Raw genomic sequence first — 22,404 nt, 5'->3', positions numbered from 1 at the left:
AATCACATACGGACAAACATCTATGCCAATGCTATCTAACTTGCGGAGGTTGCGTGCCTTGTCCACGGGCAACAGATCTTTCAACGTATGGCATTGCAAATACGTTTGATAATCGTACTCTGCTCAATATTGTTTTGAAAATGCCGCAAATTGCATTGCAGTGAACGAGCGCAAATCACAACTTCCCCCGGTTGTGGGCGGAGTCACAGTTTGAGGCGCTGTTTACGCGCCGTGGTGTCAGTGTATAGGGTGTGCTAAATAACATACTAAGATTTTAGGAAAAACAAACAACCAGAAAGGCATCGTTTTCGAGATGGCGTCCACGGTGGCAACAATGAGCTAAAATGCCTATAATTATATAAACTGGGATTTAATATGTAAAAAATCATAACAATTATGGACTTCGTAACTACTTTTTGAATTTTGGCATGGTGTTAGGTATGGGCATATGGTTTTCAAAAATCATATGCAAACTAATTTGGCTCGCCCCCTAGTGGTCGGTTTACAATGAAACCACTATTGGATATGTCAGTATATGGTTGGAACCCCAAATAATTCATAGAAGATATTTTTCAATGGATTCTGTTACCATTGGGTGTGCTAAATAACATACTAATTTTTTACAGAAAACAAACAACTTGAAAGGCATGTTTTCAAGATGGCGTCCACAATGGCTGCCGGGAGCTTAAAATGCTTAAAATTAAACTTCATTCCAAAGTTGCAAACCGGCCACTAGGGGGGCGAGCCAAATTAGTTTGAGATGTTTTTTGAAAACCTTATATGACCATACCTAACAGCATGCCAAAAATCACAGTTTATAGGCTGTTTAGCTCCCGGCAGCGTCACGTAAAAAATCATAACAATTATGCACTTGGTAACTGCTTTTTGCATTTTTGCATGCTGTTAGGTATGGTCATAAGGTTTTCAAAAACCATTGCAAATTAATTTTGCTCGCCCCCTAGTGATCGGTTTGCAATGAAACCCTAGGATTTTAAGCTCCCGGCAGCCCCATAGAGTATATAAAGGATAGAGACCGAACTGGAGCACTAGCCCCGCCCCCAAGCTATTCATTTCGATGGAGTTGCTCAGTGGTAGCCTGGTTAATAAACCAGACCGAATCAGCCGTTGGCAAAAAAAAGTTGCCTACCAGCGGATATTAGATATTAGTCTGGCTTATTAGCCAGGCTAGCTCAGTGGCGTTTTGAAGCACCCGGAAGACTGCCGGAAGTACCTCCTCCGGACCTCAAATTTGAGGTCCGGGGTGACGTAGGGAGTGATGGTCCTACGTGTTAAAGCCCAGCTGCACGGGGTTTCCTCGTCATGAATCCACGGGTCCGCCTGCAGTCCTTCCTCATACCACTAGGGCCCAGAGCTTCAACGTTGAATAGCCTCACTGGCCCCTTGGGCAGCCCCATCGTGGACGCCATCTTGAAAACGATGCCTTTCTAGATGTTTGTTTTTCGTAAGAATTTAGTATGTTATTTAGCACACCCACTAGTAACATAATCTATTGAAAAATCTCTTCTATCAATTATTTGGGGTTTCAACCGTATACTGACATATCTAAGAGTGTTTTCATTGCAAACCGACCACTAGGGGGCGAGCCAATTTAGTTTGCGAGGGTTTTTGAAAACCTTATACCTTTTTACATATTGGGTGCGTTCGGAAATGCGCACCGGGAGCACACTCTCCTATTAGTTTGCATTGCACAGTGCGCTCAGTGCGCTATTTCCAAACGCGCCAATTAAATCCCAGTTTAGCCACCGTGGACGCCATCTTCAAAACGATGCCTTTCTGGTTGTTTGTTTTTCCTAAGATTTTAGTATGTTATTTAGCACACCCGACCCAATAGTAATCCATTGTAAAATCTCTTTTATCAATTATTTTGGTTTTCAACCAGAGTCTGTGTAAACAGATCACTAGGGGGCGCTCCCAATACGTAACGTTTGCACAGCTTTTTGAAATCATTATACCCATAGCCTACCTAAACACCACGCCAAAATTAAAAAACTAGTCACCAAAAGACGAATCTTTCCAAGTAACTCCAAGTGCGACCCCAGCTAGCCTGGGCACCATTTCATTTAGGGTATATGATCCTGTCGGGAGCGGATGATATCGTTACGTCATGTTGTAGTGTTGTTTTGTAGTCGACAGGCAGGATTAACGTGGCGGAAACTTCCTTTTCCCTCAAACCGATTTTTCTCAATAAAAGCTCTAGTAGCCTGTTGCTTTTATTGAGAAAAATCTGTTTGAGGGAAAAGGAAGTTTCCGCCCCGTTGGTCCTGCCTGTCGACTACAAAACAATACTACAACATGACGTAACGTTATCATCCGCTCCCGACAGGATCATACGGACTTTTGAAACAGACCAGGCTTTCCTCCGAGGTGGTGGAAAGCCTGGTGAGGCGAGGTTAGACCCCAGCTATAGCCCTTTTTATGTGGATTGTCCCTCATATTGTTGCCGTACTAAAACAAAACAAACATGGCGGCTTCTTTGGACGTACACGTCCGAATTTGTGGACAAGAAATAATCAAATATGACCTGGAGATCAAAGCTTTCATTCAGGTATAACCATCAGAACATTCTATCAATGTGTCGGCGTCATTCATGTTATTTACTATTGTTATTTAATGTGTTAATTCTACTGAGATTAGAAGAACGAGAACAGCCCCATTGTTACGAAGTTAACTAGTAAAACTACAAAGCGTTTGCGTTACAGGCTAAATCAAATGTGTAAGTAAACTAACTATGGGGAAATATTATCCTACTTGTTACGTTGTAGAACAAAAATAAAACGTTTTATTCCATTAATACAGAACTTTAAGCGTGTATTCGTTCCACCTAAATAAAACAAATGGGTGCAGAATGATACACATAAAAATCAGTTGGGTATGATGATGAAAAATACGTATCAGTGTATATTTTATATAGATTACCATTACCGATCGATTCTGACAAAAATGTCAGAATCTACGAGAGTAGGTAGATTCACTGAGGACATGATTCGTTTGTGATTTGGTAGAAATCGAAAATGAAATTCATTATTTTGTTTTACTGTCCACTGTGATGATTTTTTGTTGTAGCAGGTTTCTTATGCAAGGGAAAAAGGGCAGAATGTTTTGTTAGCTTGAATTTTATTTTATTGTACACCTATGCAATAGTGAGGGCTGGGCATCTCTGGTGCATGACACATAAATAAAGTTTCTAACGATAAACACTAATATTCTATAGAAAACATATTGTTGTATATAATTATTAGCCTATGATACAAGACTGTCATAGACAGTATTATAATAGACCATAGACCATATTATAATAAGGCTAATATATTGATAATAGTACAGCCTACACATCGTTTATTTTTTGTGTTTTTTACAGACATGCTTATGTATGGAAGTTGCAATAGGTCATCCATTATCTAAAAACATACATACAATCAAAATAATATATAAAATAATAATGAAAATGAGATGCAAATTTATTTTTATGTACAGTATATATTATGATATTGAAATACGTTTCTTAAGGTAAGTCACTGATTGAAGGGAGTCAGTGTGAAAGACTGTAAATGTAACTATTTAAACTATTTGATGTACAAATGTAAGTGTTGTCACTGTTCATTGCAAGGCCAATTAATACATTATTTACTAACTAAAGCATCACAAAAAACTTTCCTCCAACTGCGCCTTGATCTGCCCTGGGGTCTCCTCCCAGTGGGACGTGCCTCGAGGACCTCCCTAGGGAGACGCCCGAGATGCCCGAACCACCTAAGCTGGCTCCTTTCCAGGCGAAGAAGCAGCGACTACTCCGAGTCTCTCCCGCATGACTGAACTTCTCACCCTATCTCTAAGGGAGATGCCAACCACCCGTCGAAGAAAACTCATTTCGGCCGCTTGTATTCGCAACCTTATTCTTTCGGTCATGACCCACACTTCATGACCATAGGTGAGAGTAGGAACGAAGATTGCTCGGTAGACAGAGAGCTTTGCCCTCCGACTCAACTCCCCTTTCGTCACAACAGTGCAGTACAGCGACTGCAATACCGCCCCTGCCGCTCCGATTCTCCGGCTGATCTCCTTCTCTGTCCTCCCCTCACTCGTGAACAAGACCCCGAGATACTTAAACTCCTTCACCTGGGGTAATGCCTCATTCCCTACCCGCCGGACTGCACAATCCACCGGTTTCCTGCGGAGAACCATGGCCTCAGATTTGGAGACGCTGATCCTCATCTGAGCTAAGTTTAATACTCTGTTGATTATTATCCATAATATCTCATGCAATGTTGTGTGTTTGCGTGCGTGCGTGCGACCCTTGTGTGTGCTGCAGGACATCAGAGATTGTCCCGGCCCCCAGTCTGCTCTCATGGAGCTCAACTCTCTGGTCAAGGTGAAGCTCAACCAGCTCAGACTGCGGATACAGGCAAGAACTCAGGGACACTTTACACACACACACACACACACACACACACACACACACACACACACACACACACACATGCATTAGGCTACGGGACCTCAATCTACAATTCTTTTTGAGGGGCAGCCGCACTAAAAACATTAAAAGCCATTGATAATGAATGGCCAGTTTTGAGTGTTTCAAACATTGTCCTAATTGTGATTGGCCGGAATGAGATATTTAAAAAAATGTTAATTTTGGACACTTTAGTTGGCCTCTGAGATTCTAGAATCGGATGAATGAGATGATGTAAGAGCGCCCCTCACTTAAAACACATTGAGAGCCCACGCAAAACTGCCCAAAATCACTTTCACCTAGAAAATCCATTCACATTTTTTATAATTCAGCTGACTGTGGAGACACATGCTGGAACTTTTTACTTTGAAATGTTTTATAGTTTCTGAGTTATTTAATTTAAACGCCAAATGCATTCTCAATGGCGAAAACACAAACTTTGGCACCACGTGTTAAAAAAGAAAAAGTGTTTTGATTTTTCTGTTTTTTTTTAATAAAAAAAATAAATAAAAAAAGACGTCTTGGGCTATGCACGTGCGGTAATACCCAGGACGTCCACAGACGTTTTGGGCACAAAATGTGTTAACACACACACACACTAATGTGTTAACACACACACACTAGCTGTGTGTGTGTGTGTGTGTGTGTGTGTGTGTGTGTGTGTGTGTGTGTGTGTGTGTGTGTGTGTGTGTGTGTGTGTGTGTGTGTGTGTGTGTGTGTGTGTGTGTGTGTGTGTGTGTGTGTGCGTGTGTGTGTGTGCACGGAAGTACCGCGCCAATACCGCTGGATGGCACTGTTGAGCAGCGTCACACACACACACAGAGGCCAGCGAGGAGGGCAGTACAGCACCACTCAGTTCAGACGGGTCTGATTTTGTTTTTATTTTAATATATTTTTGGGGGCTTTTTTATGTCTTTATTGATAGGTACACAGTTGTCTGACAGGAAATGGGGAGATAGATTGGGGGGATGACACGCAGCAAAGGTCGTCGGGATCGGAACTCGAACCTGTGACACGCTGTCAGGCAGGATTGCCAGCTTAGGTGCCCAAACGGGTACGCCAGCCGCCCGGGTCCGTCGACCCAATCTACACTGTTAATTTAACTCTGCGAGTGTATACTCTCATTGTTACAGACCCCCAAAAAGGTCCATTTGGAGAGAACCAGTGGTGTATGACGGTGGTTCTCCACCAGTGGTCCTGGGACCACCAGTGGTCCTTGAAAGGGTTCCAGGTGGTCCCCAGCTAAATGATGGAGAGTTTGTAACCAAATGGACCTTTATCTATAAAGGTCAATTTGGTTACCAACTCTCCATCATCACTTTAACTCTTGAGATTGTAAAATGAAACCAAATGGACCCTTACGGTTTAATTTTATGCTCTCAAGAGTTACATTTTTGTTAAACATCTGCATTATTTCATTTACAAGGAGTCTACACAATTATAGAATGCAAAATAATTGTTATTTTGATCGTTTGCCTGTTACTGTATCTCTCCTAATGGTACCACATCAATACAGCAAGGAATTGTGGACAAAATCATATCCAGCGATAAAAATAAATCCTTAGTTTTGGGTCTACCGACGCTAAATCTCATCAAATGGTGGTCCATGGACTCGCCAGCGAAAAAATAATATGAAACATGAAAACCACTGGTGTACGACGTCACAGTGTTTGATTGTGTGGTGGTTGTTTTTGGTTTGCTGTGGTTGGCAGGACCTGGAGCAGATGGCCAAAGAGCAGGACCGAGAGGAAGACAGACTGGCCATCCAAACGGAAACGGAGAGCCAACGCAAGCAGATGCTGAGGTTTACACAAGCAACGTAGAAACTAGGGGAGGGGAGAGTTAAGAATTTTAACCAGGAGATGACGACACAAATCCTTTTTTCTCTGAATCCTTTCTCAGATTGAGGTGTTTGATCAGAACGGTGATGTTAGTGGCTCAACTTGACTTGGATAGATACTATATTTGTATAATTTTATAGTCCGATATCCAGAATCCCAGACAATATCTAGGATCATATTACGATAGATCCATGTAATTCCCAGCTCTACATCAGGATTTAGGATTTAAGTGAATTGGTCATTGGTTAATGCAATATAATAGAACAAGTAATTGTTTAATTGCATGAAAGCAAGTCTAATAAGTGAGGGTTCATAAAGTGATATAAACACCATTGAGCCAGCCTAAGCTCCTCCAGCAGTCATTTAAAGCAGTGGTTCCCAAACCTTTTCATGTCAAGGACCCCCAAATTGACACTAATTAGCCTGCGGACCCCCATTTCAAAAGGTATGCCAGGGACCCCCATAAGAGGAGATCTTTACAGCTCTAGCAGTGATTCTCAACCCGTTTCAATTCAAGGACCCCCAGTTTGACGTGCATTAGTCTACGGACCCCCATTTAATGGCATTTCTATCTCTGGGACCCTCATTTTATATTGTAAAATCAATGATAATTTAACTCTGAGAGTGTACAAATGGTTCCATGTGTACACTCAGAGTTACAGACCCACAAGGGTCCATTCGGTTCCAAACTATCATTTAGCTGGGGACCCCGTGGAACTCCCTCAAGGACCCCTGGGGGTCCCCGGACCCCACTTTAGGAACCACTGATTTAAAGGTCTATTAAAGCCGAACAGGAAAAGGTCAGAATCTATGGTGTCGTTGTGCCTTTAAATTTATGGTGTGTGCGTGTGTGTGTGTGTGCGTGTGCGTGCGTGCGTGCGTGTCAGTAACCAGACAGCATGGCGTAAATCCAACCTGGCCTGTAAACTGGCCATCGACAACATGGAGAAAGATGAACTGTTGCATGGCATACAAAACCCTACACTCAAACAGAGGTGAGTACAAGTAAAACCCTTCACTCTCACACAGCAATCCACTGCTGCAACAAACTAATCGATTTAACCAATTATAAAATGGTAATTGATTTGAAGTTTGAACAAAATAAAAAAGGACTCAAAATAGATCTACAAGCTCACAACATGCGTTGTGAGCTTATAGATCAGCATTTTTTTATATTTGTCTGTGACACCGTTATTAAGTGTAAAATAATAAAAGGTAATCGATAGGATAATCGCTAAGAATATAATTGAAAATGCTAAATCTCGAGCCAACCACCATATGATGCCTTGACCCTAAGTTCCTTTGTTCCTGTGCTTGTGTGCGTGCGTGCGTGCGCTTGTGTGTGCGTGCACGTGCATGTATGTGTCAGGAAGGTGACGAAGGAGAGCTTGGTTGAGACCAGCGGTGACATCACAGACAGCCTGATGTCTATCTGCAGGATGATGGACCATAACGTCAAACAGAGTGAAGACTCCATTGGCACACTGGGTAAGACACTGCATACATGCGTGCATGCTGTCATGGTAAATGGTGCATTTATATAGCGCCTTTATCCAAGGCGCTTTTCATAGATTGTGCAGTTCATTCACCCATTCACACACACATTCGTACACCGATGGTGGAGGAAACCATGCAAGGCACCAACCTGCACATCGGGGGCAAAGGGGTTCAGTGTCTTGCTCAAGGACACTTCGACACTAACTCTGGGGGAGCCCGGGATCGAACTGGGAACCTCATGGTTCCCATCCAGCTGCTCTACCAGCCACTCAACCCTGAGCCACTGCCGCCCTGCCGTCATGATTAGGCCGCCTCAATTATTACATCATATCCTGACCGCAAATTATATGAGATATTCGCAATTATTTAGCATAATCTTCAGAATTGTTTAATTCCTGTATCTATCTAATGTCACCTCACCACCTTTTGGTCTCCTCTCCTCTGCTGTGTAGCCACGTCCTCCAGGACGATATTGGAGACCAACGAGGAGTTCAAGTCCATGACGGGGACCATCCACCTGGGAAGGAAGCTCATCCTCAAGTACAACCGCCGCGAGCTGACGGATAAGCTGCTCATCTTCCTGGCGCTGGCTCTGTTCCTGGCCACCGTCCTCTACATCCTCAAGAAACGACTGTTCCCCTTCTACTAGACTGACAAACACTCCCTGTCTGTCTCTGTTTTTGGTCAAGGGCTCACAACAAAATGCCAAGAAATATTGAAAATTGCATCACTGACTTGTATGTATTTGCAAATTGCAAGAGGCTGTTATTGTTACAGACTAGGCTAATTATTGTGTCGCGGTGCCACATAAACTCGGGCACACGAATGCAGCTGCGGTTCAAACTGGGCATATTTTTTGAATCATTGTTTCTGAATTTTTTGGATTCCATATGAAGTCTTGGAAAAGCTGTGTTCATGCCATTGGGATTCACATTGCAATTGCGCTTATTTAGTAAACGATTCACAAAGTGGTTTTGTTTTCAGCATGGGGAGTTATCCCAGTATTTAGAAGCCCATTTCCACTGAGTAAATATTAAAAGACCTGAGTTTTTTTCCCCTGCTGTTCCGACTTTATATCTCAGCCAATTCCCCCTCTATTTGAACATTCAGTCTTCTCTTGCAATTGCCTATCATACAGATTATTTCTATTCAGTGGTGGAAATGGGCTTTCATGTGTATGGAGTATGTGATTAAAGAAGACCACCTACCATAAAGAGGTTATAGGGTCTTATGCACAACTGAGCCTTGGATTCTTATCCAGTGGTAATTGTGTTTACTGAGACATTTATGGAGTGCCTTTATTTCTATTCAGACACATTGTACTGATTACTCTGTGTTCACAGGGCAAATGGTTTGCATTTCTGCAACTGGTCTGCTTTTCTGTAACTGCCATGACATTCGATAAATGGTATAACATTCTATAAATGGTCTTGCAAATGTTCTTTATTTACAATGCACATGCATTGTGACAAACTCAAGTCTGGCCTGTGTTAACATTTTATGCACATTGTTTAAAGGTATATTCAGTGATTTGACTTAATTCAAATATCACTTTTTTCTTTTTTTCTGGATAATCCTCCCTACTATAGAGTGTGCTGACCATAAGGAAATCCTCCCTGTCCCCAGTGAGCCCCTGGGGTCAAAAAACCCTAGTTTCAGTTTTGGTGGCGGGTGGCAAAACCTTCATTTAATCAGGATGAGAGGGGGCTTCCTCCAATCATGATCGAGTGGGGGCGGGCCTTGGTGCACATGCTGTTGGCCTGTTGCACTTCCCCCCACTGTAGAGCATGCATGTGCACATTTTGTTACCAGGGCGGACTGGGTGGTTTTCCAAATCACTGAATCCTCCTTTAATCTTTTATGCACATTCTAATGTATATGTCGTTACTCTATGCTCAAATATCAATCTTCCTGTTGTATTATTTTAGAGAAGACAACTTTACATAAAAATTAAGAATGCGTGTTTTATTCCATGTACTGCTACCATGTTTATTAGATTCTAAAAACACACTTTAATTCCCTGAGAGCATATTGACAGTGATTTTAGTCCAGGGTATATTTTAGCCATCACACTAATCTACAACATGACAAGAGTCAGCATAGGGAGGACAGTCCTCGTATTCCTGCAGGTTGGGGTTTCTTGCTGTCAATGGGTCCTCAATACAGACACACCGAGCATGGCTGGAGCCAGGAGAGAAGAGCTTCCTAGGGACTCCCGTCCAGTCTCTCTTCACTCCCCCACTGGAAGCAAAGCATAACAAATTAGACTGAATATTGTGAATGACATATTTACAGTACAAATTACACCTGTGTGTGTGTGTGTTTGGGGTGGGAGTGGAGTGGCAGCATATTCATTCCAGATTATTCCATGGTTGAATAGGGTTTTATTCTATTCATACTATGATGGCTGTACCTTTTAGTTGAGCACCAGACCCTTCCTCTGTTGGCACTCCATTCTGTGTTGCATGCTGGGTAGTGTTCTCTCTCAGTTTGGGATTGGGTTTTAAGTCTCAGGCCCTCTGCTAGTAACGCCTGTACCCCCAGCAGAGCTTCTGTGGGTGTTCCACTTGCACTGTAGAATCGTCCCACCAGCCGTCCTGAAACAAAACAGCCGATGCGTGTGGGTGGCTGTACTGTATGTGTGAGGAAATGGTATAAAATATGTAGCAAGTTGTATGGACAGTACAAGTTGTATGGACATACACACCTATAGGGTGGTAGTTCTTCCAATAGAAGGCTAGCCAGTCATACAGGGCCACCACCTGCAAAGGGGACAGACTGGACACATCGTCTGTTAGCCCGCTTTCTGTGAAATCCCCAGTGATGTAGGCCAGCGAAGCATCTTTACCTGGGCATAATGATAACTGCATGAATTTAATGATTGAATCTGGTGGATTTAATTTGGTGTTTTATTTCCTATGTGCATGTTTCCGATTATTCTAAGAATGTTTCATATCAACGCACTAAACGATTTCCCATGTCCAATTCATTCAAACAAAAGCACAATATAAGGGTCCCTAAAAGAGAATCATTTAAAATTGTGGTCCATGGTAAATTGAAAAAATATTTGAAGGTCACCTGCCATACTGTGATAACCACCACCAGGTCCATAGTTCTTTCTTCCCTTGTTTACATCAAACACCTGCCCGAGTATAGCCAGGTAAAGACCCTTGTTATCTTCCTCCCCGTTGTATAGACTCAACTCATCCCTACTCATGAGGCGCTCAGGTGGCAGTAGTGATGATAATTCATGATGCTCATCGTCTGAGGTCCAGTCCAGAGGAAAATAAAGTATTGCAAATATAACTGACAGAAGTGCGACACAGACATATCCAAGCATTATATGTCTAGTCAGTCAATTAAGCTTCCCCATCTAAAATTTGCATCCCGAATCTTGATCTGATCTGGACCATATTAAATAGAGTTATCTGGAGTCACCCGAATTGAATATTTACATCGGAAGTATTTCCGCGATTATAGTCTCAACAGCGCATGCTCGACATATTATTTATTTATTTCGAGTCTCTACGTTCACACGGGCAGATGCAAAAGATACAAAGATGCAAAGCTGCTACACAGTGTATTTGTAGCTGTTGTAACTTTTGCAGCAGCTACAAACGTAGCTGGATCTTAGAGCTGGATGCATCTTTGCATCTTCATGTCGCTGGCTTCCATTGACAATGAATGGTACACTGTCTGTAGCTTTGCATCTGCCCGTGTGACGGTGTGAGTGCACGCAGCATCGCATCACGGGCCACGGCGGTGTTGCATGGTGTTGCACCCCTAAAACAACAGCAAGCTCATAAAAACACAAGCTCATAAGGCATCGCTTCGCGACGCGTTGTGGGCTTGTAGATCTGCAGTTTTCGGATAGCAGGCGAGCGAGGGACGTATACCACGTCACGTAAAACCTGATGTCACGTTACTGTACGTCAATGCGGTAGTGAGTGAACTCCGGAATGATCGCAGGTTAGAAAGGTCTGTCTGTGTGTTGTGTACAATCTGTACATGGTGGTGATATTACACACTGATCGGACCTGTCCCAATTCGGTCGAAAACTGATTACTAATAATAGTCGGACCGCGAACGACTTTTTAGGGAAAGGCTTTTTTGGGGGCCGCCGATCGAACAACAACACAACACGATGGGGAACACGGAGAGCGGCTGCGGGGCCGGCGGCGGCGGCGGCAGCGGCGACGAGGAAGACATCGAGGCGGAGAGCCCCGCCGGCTTCGCGGAAGACAGTCCGGCCTCTGCGGCCACGGGCGTCGGCGGCGCTGGAAGCGGCGCCGGCGGTGGGGGAGCCGGCGGCTCCGCCTCGGCGAAGAGCGGAGGAGCGAGGGGGGGCTCGAACAACAACCCGACGGCTCCCAGCCACGGACCCCCGACGCCCGGCGTACTGCTGGAGCAGGTCAAGCTGAGGGAGGCGGCCGCTCGCATCAGCGACTCCGGCGTCGCCATTCCCGAGTCGGTGCTGGCCGGCAACGAGGGCGTGCTGGTGCGGTGGCTCGAGGACCGGCTGAGCCGCGGAGAGGAGTCTGTGAACGTGGAGCAGTTCTGCGAGATGCTGGAGAGCAGAGATGCTCCGCGCGACGAATGTGAAGAGGTACAGTATAGAGTATAAGTATAATGAATATGTTATTGTTATGTACTATTAAGTGCCAATCATGATCAATCACATGATCAGATCATAATTGTGTCACAGACTCACAGCGGGCCCAATAAATACAAAACACTAAAGGACACGTGACGGGGCATCTATCTATAACAGTGGACGTGGTTTTCAACCAGTGGTCTTGGTTCCAGGTGGTCCCCAGCTAAATTATGGAGACTTGGTAACTAAATGGAATGGAGTCAATGGACCCTTATAGATCTTGGGCCCAGGTCCATTTGGTTTCATTTTAACGCTCTCAAGAGTTAAATTATTGTTAAACATCTGCATTACTTAATTTACAAGAAGTCTACACCATTTAGAGAATGTAGAAGAATTGTTATTTTGTTCAACATTTGCCCGTTATCTCTCAGACTGTTACATGGAATGGACACAATCTTATCCAACGCAAGTTTCGGGTCTGAGAGGGTCTCATCAAATGGTGGCTCAAATACCGAATAAATAATGGACCTTGATATGAAAAGGGTTGAAAACCACTGATCTATAATGTTTATTATTTATGAGTCAAATTGATTACGCCCTGTAATGTCACTGAAGGTTAGATATCAATTAGATATCACACACACACACACAAAGTGTGTGTGTGTGTGTGTGTGTGTGTGTGTGTGTGTGTGTGTGTGTGTGTGTGTGTGTGTGTGTGTGTGTGTGTGTGTGTGTGTGTGTGTGTGTGTGTGTGTGTGTGTGTGCAGGGACAAATTAGCCGTGGGGCCGTGGCCCAGGGGCCCTTGGCTCTCAGGGGCCCTTCAGGGAATTTGGACCCGCGCGGCACTGAAAAGGGCTCCTGGGGCCCTTCATTGGCCATTGATTTTGTTAAATTTAGGTCAAAAAGATGATAAAAACACGGAAAAACCCAAATGTCACGCGCACGCGCCCTATGGGGGACCTGCAAAAATTACCGGTCCAGGGGCCCTCATGGGGGTTCATCCGTCCCTGTGTGTGTGTGTGTGTGTGTGTGTGCACAGCGGAGCCTGTGAGTGAGGTTAAGTGAACTTGTGACTGTTGTTTACATTCACCTTTGGCTGCCAGGTCCATTGTTATTTTTCAGGTTTCAGCTTTGGTCTCTACTAAATGGCAAAGCCAGTTGCTTTGTTGCTATATAGTACTACATTTGTTCAGTCAAAGCAGATTTACGGATGAATAGCATATCTGTAATGAATGAGCACCTAAAGTCTGTGTCTGTTTTAGATCGGATGCACATGGAATGCTGTAGCTTTGCTTTGAAATACAATTGTTCCGCTGCTGCCTCACATATCCCAGTTATTGTTTCTTTCAGATATAGTGTGTAGAATAGCCTCGCTGTGTCCTGTGGGAAGAACCGGGTTCCAAACTTGTACACTGATGAAAAATGAGGAAGCTGAAAAAACAAAACAAAACAAAACGATAAACTGCGGTGCGGCGGGTGTATTTAACATTACTGTGTTGTAGTGTGTTGTCAGGTCTAACTTGTCTGTGGTCTATTATGTGCCCACACAACACTTTCAAAATAGTAACCCACTTTTTACATTCATTTTTTTTTAAATAAAAAACAAATTAATTTTTTTATTTTTGTATTGCTAAGACGTCCGCTGACATTGACTGTGTCTGTGTGACTAATGACATTGCAAATTACTTTCTATTAAGTCTGTCTGTTCCTCTGTCAGGCCTTTGGACAGTTTGATGCAGAAGGCGATGGAGTGGTCGAGGTAGAGAACATGCTGATGGCCCTGAAGAACTCCAACGGGGCCAATCTTCAAGGAGAGCTGAGTCATGTGATCCGGCAGCTCCAGGCATGCTCCCTAACCCCAGGTAGGGGAAATTGTTTATGGGACGGCTCAATGTCATCTTCATCCTGAAAGGCTGGCGATACCGTGATAGAGGAGTTAGCCTTGAACTAATTTGAAAATGGTTCTGTTTCTTCCCAGGATTTGTTGACATATTCTCCAAGTCGAAAGACCGGTTGGGGGCACACTCTGCCAAGATCTTGAAATTCCTTCACAGGAACCGCATTCCCAGCAGTGCCATACCCTTCCCTCTCTTAGAGGGCTACAATAGCATCTGCACCATGAGATCAACCGTGGTGCAGGATTATCTTGAATTCCTCTTGCAGAAGGAGAAAGGTAAGCCAAGTTCAGAATAACAAAGAATTCTGTAGTATTAATTAACGGTAGAATTAATTTAATGTAGGTAGGTAGGTACTGGCCTGGTACTTTATTCGGGATGCACACGCATATCCGACACACCAAAGGTCCGACATGTGGAAATCACCCGTCGCTCCCGACAATGCTTTGTGTTGCGCCGTGCTTGCAGTTAGGGTTAGGTTAGGGTTTTGGGTAGGGTGTCGGTCTAATAAAGTAAGGTGTTACAGCACCTGTCATAGACATCAATAAAATACATTATAATAAAAAAAATTACACCTGTGTGAAGTGAGGGGCACTCTTATCATCGTACATCATCATACATCATCTCATTCAGGGAGATCAGAATTTGCGTCCTCACTTTCATCTTCAATGTTTGTGTTTACACAAACACTCAAAACTGGCCATTCATTGTCAATGGCATTTAATGTTTGTGTTTACACACACCATCAAAGCTGGACATAGGTGGGCTAGCGCCACCTCAAAAATATCTAAAATAGGCATCTAAGCATAGTCAACCTACAATACAATAAAATGACTGCCCAAACCCAGTGGCTTGAATTCAACATCCCCTATCCTAATCAGCCTGATCAAGCCAACCATATGAGGAGTTGTACAGTCTTATTTCTAAAAAGCTCTTAACAATTTTTAGCTGTCGACACATTTGAGCAACAATACATTATAGTTTCTGTATGTTTCACACCAGACTTGGACATCCAGTACAGAGCAGAGCTGAACCGGGACCCAGAGGTGGACAAGGTGAAAGTGGTCACACAGTGTTTCAGCTTCATAGAAGCTTCATCCAATGCGGCCGACATTCACAAGATGACAAATGGGGAAACAGGGTCTTTTTGGCAGTCTGACGGCAGCGCACGCTCGCACTGGATAAGGTAAGCAACACTCCTGGCCAGGAGAGACTTCGGCACTACACCCACACCTGGGTTGATGTAAGCGATGCCTGACATGTGGGCATTTAATGTCATTTTGCCATTAATTTTTTAATGTGGGCCTCTGTCTTCCTTCTGCTCGCAGGTTAAAAATGAAACCAGATGTGGTGTTGAGACGCCTGGCCATCGCCGTGGCCTCCAATGACCACAGCTACATGCCTCAGCTGGTGTCCGTAGCCGTTGGGAAGAACCGACGCTCCCTGCAGGAGATCCGCGACATTCGCATTCCCAGCAACGTCACTGGCTATGTCGCTCTCTTGGAGAATGCCAACATCACACACCCCTGTGAGTTTTTGATTGATTGATTGAAGAATTTATTAACAGTTTGCAGAATTACAGTACATTTCAAGCACAAACTCAATACAAAGGCTGTTAACTGTGAGTGGACGACCCAATTAAGCATTACACTTGTTTCCAATAGGGTCCACCATGTTCAAATCATCAAAACATTTAGAGACGTACAAATAGACACTTCTATAGACAGAACAGGAATTCATCATAAAGGAGGTAAAAAGGGAAAAGAAACATATACAGTGAGGGGGAAAAAAATCCATAGAGTTGTGATCTACACAGTGTGTGTGTGTGTGTCCCCTCTCAAAAGTATACCAATCACATTCCCAACTCATGCATGATGCATCACAAAACAGAACGACCTACACTACAGCCATGAAAGCCTGAACAGTCTACTGTAGGAAATCATGCCTGCCTGGTGAGGTAGATGCAAAAGTGGGACTGTGAAAGTTGGCTCATAGCTGAAAATCTGGGGAAAAGGAAAACCAGCAAATCTCATAGTTACACCAACATTATAGGAAACATGTTTATAATGATAACTATTTCCATTTGACCAAATGAGGTGTAGACTTTACTTATCTTCATTATAAATCGGCATAATAACTTACTATCAATAGCTAAAGGTTGAACAGGGATGCTAAGTATGTAGTATTGGATACTGCATGTCATGTTTTATTTATGACCTGTCAAAGGGTCAAATATTATTTTATACGTTACATATTTCATCATTGCACTAACCATATCACGATCTCTCTCTCAGACATCCAGATCAACATCAAGCGGTGCCTGAGTGACGGATGTGACACTCGGATTCACGGCTTGAAGACCCTCGGCTATCAGATCACTAAAAGCAAAGAGGTGTCTGTTTCGGATGCCTCGGCCATCTGGTACCTGTCTCTCCTCACCTCGCTGGTCACTGCCTCCATGGAGACCAACCCTGTCCTGGCCCAGACGGTCCTTCAGAGCACACAGTAAGAATCCCTTATAATTCTGGCTTGTAAAGGGGTTTGATATAATTTCTTAGAGCACTGTTTCCCAAACAGTGGGTCGCGGACAAAATTCCCCTTAGCTTTTGTTTCCTACATTTGGTTTTCAATTATTATTATTTCAAAACATTTTCAAAAATCATTCTCAAAAAAGAAAACCTTTTCATGAATTAACACCTTGAGAGCCCGGAGCTATTTAATCCATTAATAAAATGTGCCCATCATTTATAGCGCCCAGACCACTTTTACCGGGGGACCGGAAGTAGTTGTGAATGTCTGTGTAGCAGCTAACAATAGCCACACCACTCTAGAGTCGATCGACAACAACGGGAGGTAAGAATAAATCTATCGCGACTAGCGACTGGACCGCGGAGCGCCGTCTAACACAGGATCTTTTTTCATAATTAGACGGGATGATTTAGATCGCGAGTTATGAACGTTTTAAGATTTTCGTTTTCGTCCGCTAAACAGGCAGGGAACATTTTCGATGACGTGTCACTGTTGTGCAACACCGAGGATTGGGCAACAAGCGCTCCTAGGCTGTGGAGCGATGCGACCGGTTTTGATATCATTAATCTCCGTCCTATTTATCAATCTCTGTCTCTGGCAACTGACCGTGAACTTGAACTTGACGGTGATCTCCGTCTGGGGCCCTTAAACTCTTAATAACAAAATCCAATGATTTTTTTTCAGCAATGTCATGAAGAAATGAAAGAAGAATCTATCGGAATTCCATAAATCAGAACAAATATTTAAGAAGTAGTGAAAATTGCCGATCTACAAGCTCACAAGGTCACCTTGTAGATCTGCTATTTTCACTAGTTTGGGTTCTGTTTTGGGCCACGGACTGAAAAGTTTGGGAACCACTGTCTTAGAGACTATTGTCACTATTAACTATATTCACACAGCACCCATTTTGCACTTGATATTTGGCTGTGGGGAAACCGCACCCATCTGTTCGTGCACTTAGCGGCGTGAGCTGTGACTGGTCTACTTTTGACAGACAACCTCTTCTCTAGATGAAAGCAATTATGCTTACACAGTCGAGGCTGCCGTAATCTTCTTGTAATTATCTCTTGATCTTTTCCTCAGGAAAGCCTTGCGGCACATGCCACCGTTGTCCCTAACTCCGTCATCCACCGAGTTCCCCAAGTTCTTCTCCATGAACATCCTGGAGGAAGTGGATGGATTTCTCCTCCGGATAGCAGAGTAATGATCAACCCCTCTTTTAATATTATCAGTGACATGTCATTGCTACACACTACTCATTTGTCTGACATCACGACAACCGTCACCTGACATTTTAAAAACTTTTCATTGAATATGATGATGATCTAATATTCTAATATAATGTATGCTATAAACTAATATTACACACACACACACACACACACACTGGGTCAAAGACGTAACATTTTCAAAATAGTAAAAAGATAAAAGGCAATTACAATTTATTTTTAATGTTCATTGGAGTATCTCTTGAGAATCAATAATTACATTTTTATTCTCATTAGATTACAAGCTAATGACACACAACATCTGTCTGTCCTCTCTGTGTAGCTGCTGTGTGAGTCCCGATGCAGAGCTGACGCTGCTAGCCTTTGCCTTGGCCCGAGGCAGTGTGGCCAAAGTGTTGCAGGCCCTGTCTGGCATCAGTGATCATCTGGAGGCCGAGTACAGAGCTTCCTCCCTCATATCCTCCATGGCCTCCGTCCGGCTGCGGCTGCTATACCGGAATGGTAACACAAGGAGATGTTTGGAAGCCATAGGCCAGAGAACCAAACAAAGCTGCAACACTTGCACACAAGTGATGCATTATTAGAATCCGGCAAAGTTGTAGTGCTGTGATTCTGTTGGATCAGCCATTCCCACTTTACGAATAAGGATTAGAAACTGTAAAGGGAATATAAGTCCAAGGTCAGATCTGGTGTAACACAAGTTTAAAAGCTCTTTGCTAAATCATGGCTGAGCAGGAGCCATCTCTGCTCTTTTCGTTACATGTAGTCTTGAAAGGTTGATAAACTTAAATATCTTGAAATGCTCATCTCTCCAGTTTATTTATTCATTTATCCAGGGAAACCCCTCCAGCTGCACCTTCAGGCCTGTGATGTGAAGAGCAAAGAAGAGAAGTCTGGACCAGAGAACATGCTAACGGAACCCTCCACAGGAGATGGTATGACAAGAACTCGATTTGGACAAGGGCATTGTTTTTGGGAGTGTTGGAGTACCGTATGCATTATCCTCTAAAGTGATATTGAACGTTCCATGTTTCTTCAAAGGTTTTCTCACAGAGAGTGGGCGAAAGAAGGCCAGCATCATCTTGTCTACTGAGGACCAGAGCAACTTCCAGATTACTCAGATGAAGATCAAAGTGAGACCGCTTTTTATTACTCTGTGAATTTTTGACAAAGAATGAGTCATTTGGCATTAACGTACATACATATCACCTCCTGTCTGCTTTGCATGATAAGGTACGGAAAGGAGCCATCGGAGCAAAGTGTGGCTTGGTGTTTGCATACAAGGAAACCGACCCTTTTGATGCAGAGAAACATTTCAAAAGATTCCAAAAATACGACTCGTGGGACTTCAAGGACTACAAGGAGTTTGTGCAAGACAAGTAAGGACTTTTGCCAAAATCTGATCTGTTAGTGATTGTCTTGTTATTTCAGTTTAATATTTTAAAGGGATAATATCAAAGCGAGGACATTAAGGGCAGCCAGCTGTCTGTATAATGCCTGGTACCCTCTGTGGAGTTGCAGGTCACAAGTAATTTGCAGATCTCCAAATTACAAAATAGTCCATTTAATGTAGTTGGCCTCACTTACTTGCATGTTTATCAAACTGTCCATGACTATCCCAGTTGTTGATGCTTTAAAGAGTGCCCATACCACATGTGCAATGACATGGTTTCTGTTGTCATATACAGTACCTCCTGTTTGATGTCTGTCTAGTCATTTACACTAACATAAAATCTAATTTATGCCGAATCACAGCAAGATGTCTCAAGACACTTTTCTGTATAAAGCATATTGACCCAGTATAGCAGACACCCTCCCCCTGAGGACGCATTAGGTCATAGTGGAAAAACGGCATACATCATGACTGTAAAGCACACACACTCATGTCAATTCTTTCATGAATCTAATTCAAGAAATAGAAAAGTACATAACAGATTGTGTACCAAAAATCGAACGTGATTCAGTGACTGCTTTGTTGCACACCTCCACATTTTCAGACAATTACATACAAAGTCAGGTGAACCAAAACGTAATCGGATAAGAAGAAGCTGTCAGTGCAGCTACTGTAGTCATGAGCACAGAAAGGTAAACTAATCAAAGAACACTACAGGGATTTATCTTTTCCGGCATTCCTTGGCTGCTCACATACAGTAGAAATGCTAAATGAATCAAATCAGCCTGATTGGTGGTCTGAGTTCAGGGAGTGTTGTTTTGTTTCCTTTGTTAAATGTGGGCCTGTAAAACCCTTTTAACAGTGATAACGGGCTATACAAATAACTATATCTTGACCTATACCTATAGAATACTGTTCTCAATCTCATCTGAAAGTAATGGATGAAAAATAATCAAGAACAAGCAGCAAAATTCAGTGTGAGGTCTGCAAAAATAATGTGCAACATAACACTATCGATAATAAAGCTATGATAAGACATTAAAAGCAAGGAAAACTAAGGATAAGCCTTGTGGGAAAATTAGGGGGCATAACAACAACTGGAGAGAATGCGCAAAGGTATGCATGTGGGCGGCTGTGGCACTGGTTCAGGAGGTAGAGCAGGTCGTCCAATGATCCGTGGGTCGTTGGTGTCCTTGGGCAAGACACTGAACCTCACATTGCCTCCAATGAGTCGGTCGGTGCAAGCTTGCCACCATTGGTGTGTGAATGTGGGAAGTCAGGACGCTGGCGTTGACTGTTCGCCGCTTCACCTCCCAATGTATGAATGAATGGACCATTGTAAGCGCTTTGAGTACTTAGAAAAACGCTTTAAAAATGCAATCTGTTTGTATATACAGAATAGTAGCAACAACATCATAACATTAGAAAACAAGATTATAATAAAATATATTTAGGAAAAAATATATGAACCATCTGAAATGAGTCAACAGATGAGGTCGCAGGGCTTAATGTCAATGGCTTATCTATGCAAATAGCTTATTGCCCATGCTGTCATCTGACCCTGCAGTATGAGGATTCCAGCCCAGTGTGAAGATGAGCCCATTGGCTGGTTCGAGCTGGAAGATGACTGGAATGACGTGGAGATCAAGCTGCAGCAGTGTCGTGTTGCAAAGGTTTGTGCTACCCCTAGCTAGTTCACATCCAGTAGTAAACGATACACAGTTAACAGTATAAAAAAAAATTGGGACCTGCTTTCATTTTAACTCGCCTTTGTTATGTCTTCCATGTCAACATAATATTCCATAGTAATTTAACAGCTTTATGCTGCTCATTCTGGTTCCTACGGCCATATCTGTTCCAGAGTAGGTAAAAGCATCTGCTGGTCCGTCCGTTGACGTGGTTTATTGTCCGTCAAAGCACCCGCCCATTAACATGGTATATTGTCCACCATCACCATGTCTTCACAGTTTCTCATGGTGAAGTTCCTGTGTGCCAGGCAGGACACTGCTGAGCGCCTGGGGGTACAGTCCCTCAGCTTCAGTGGTTACCTGTGCCTCGGGGCGGAGAGGCTGGGCGACCTGGACGAGCTCAGCCCAGAGGCAGACGGCTCAGAGGGTGATGCAGTCACTGGACTTACCCTGCTGAACAAGACCCTGTTCTTCATCCAACAGCTTACACGAGACATGGTAACCTCTCTTCACTACTCGGGACCGATCAAGGTATTCTTAGCTGCGCGGCACTGTCGCACTGACAATAGCAGATTCACAAGCTCACTACATGTCTCATTGCAGCTTGTAGACCAGCTGTTTGTGATGCGCAAACATGATGCGCAACCAAGTATAAATCAGGCATAATAATGGTTGACTGTTTTCTGCTTTTCCGTAGGATGTGTCCCACTTCAAGCAGAAGCTGCTCCTGGACTTCAGTGGTCTCAATCTCACCCTGTTCTGGAACTTCTACAGTAAACTCAGGGAGATGTGAGTAGTGAGACCGATAATTGTTTTTTATACACTGTGCCGAGTAACTAAATGCCGTTGGCTTGACCAGTGTCATAGGATATGGTTACACTAGTCATTCTCTAGACTATCTAAGCATCCAATCTTCTCAGGTTGAGGCCAGATGTGAGTTCCATCCATATATGTGACCTGCCATTGCGGCTGTCTGTGATCAGATACCAGTTTGAATATCATGATCCTTCACAAGAAGTAAAATAAAAGACAATCACATCGCTCATAAAAATGTTTGTTCCTTCATTCCAATTCTTGCATAAGTAAATGCATACTGTCATTGCAATTTTATTATATAAGAAATTAATTAAAATTAAACTATATCAGTGCTATTAGGCAGTGCAGAGGTCAAAACACCTTAAAAAGCAAGGTGACATTTCCATTTGTGTTCCCATTCTACTTCAGGAATGAAACCTGACTAAGTGGTTCAGATGTACTCACTGATTC

At 43.3% G+C, this 22,404-nt stretch overlaps 3 protein-coding genes across 10 annotated transcripts in view; 2 read left to right on the top strand and 1 right to left on the bottom strand.

Moving 5' to 3' along the window:
- The first annotated feature begins 2,479 nt into the window (after positions 1-2,479).
- bnip1b (BCL2 interacting protein 1b) lies at positions 2,480-9,221 on the top strand. Its single transcript, XM_079508393.1, has 6 exons — positions 2,480-2,566; positions 4,328-4,420; positions 6,184-6,275; positions 7,200-7,307; positions 7,682-7,800; positions 8,262-9,221. Exons 1-6 carry the CDS (start codon positions 2,483-2,485, stop codon positions 8,456-8,458), a joined length of 693 nt encoding a protein of 230 aa, XP_079364519.1. The 5' UTR covers positions 2,480-2,482; the 3' UTR covers positions 8,459-9,221.
- Positions 9,222-9,772: 551 nt separating this feature from the next.
- cyb5d2 (cytochrome b5 domain containing 2) lies at positions 9,773-11,303 on the bottom strand. The gene is made up of 4 exons (XM_079508392.1): positions 10,888-11,303; positions 10,517-10,657; positions 10,223-10,406; positions 9,773-10,050 (listed from the first exon to the last, which is right to left on the bottom strand). Exons 1-4 carry the CDS (start codon positions 11,147-11,149, stop codon positions 9,882-9,884), a joined length of 756 nt encoding a protein of 251 aa, XP_079364518.1. The 5' UTR covers positions 11,150-11,303; the 3' UTR covers positions 9,773-9,881.
- A 392-nt stretch (positions 11,304-11,695) lies between these two features.
- zzef1 (zinc finger, ZZ-type with EF hand domain 1) overlaps positions 11,696-22,404 on the top strand; it is a 51,689-nt gene continuing 40,980 nt past the window's right edge. For 4 of the 8 annotated variants that reach the window (XM_079508253.1, XM_079508252.1, XM_079508251.1 and 1 more), the window contains exons 1-14: positions 11,697-12,415; positions 14,122-14,266; positions 14,383-14,577; positions 15,302-15,485; positions 15,628-15,827; positions 16,594-16,804; positions 17,912-18,028; positions 18,380-18,558; positions 18,894-18,992; positions 19,099-19,190; positions 19,291-19,436; positions 21,018-21,123; positions 21,418-21,669; positions 21,836-21,927. In XM_079508253.1, the coding sequence (XP_079364379.1) occupies positions 11,954-12,415; positions 14,122-14,266; positions 14,383-14,577; positions 15,302-15,485; positions 15,628-15,827; positions 16,594-16,804; positions 17,912-18,028; positions 18,380-18,558; positions 18,894-18,992; positions 19,099-19,190; positions 19,291-19,436; positions 21,018-21,123; positions 21,418-21,669; positions 21,836-21,927 (2,480 nt within the window). In that variant the 5' untranslated portion in view covers positions 11,697-11,953. Of the gene's footprint in view, positions 12,416-14,121; positions 14,267-14,382; positions 14,578-15,301; positions 15,486-15,627; positions 15,828-16,593; positions 16,805-17,911; positions 18,029-18,379; positions 18,559-18,893; positions 18,993-19,098; positions 19,191-19,290; positions 19,437-21,017; positions 21,124-21,417; positions 21,670-21,835; positions 21,928-22,404 lie in introns of all 8 variants that reach the window. The other 4 variants (XM_079508256.1, XM_079508255.1, XM_079508254.1 and 1 more) reach the window with 2 other exon arrangements.

Source organism: Electrona antarctica (assembly GCF_951216825.1).
Source record: "Electrona antarctica genome assembly, chromosome: 8".
Classification (NCBI taxonomy): Eukaryota; Metazoa; Chordata; class Actinopteri; order Myctophiformes; family Myctophidae; genus Electrona; species Electrona antarctica.
Note: the sequence above shows the minus strand (reverse complement) of the source record. Positions and strands in the feature narration are given on the sequence as shown.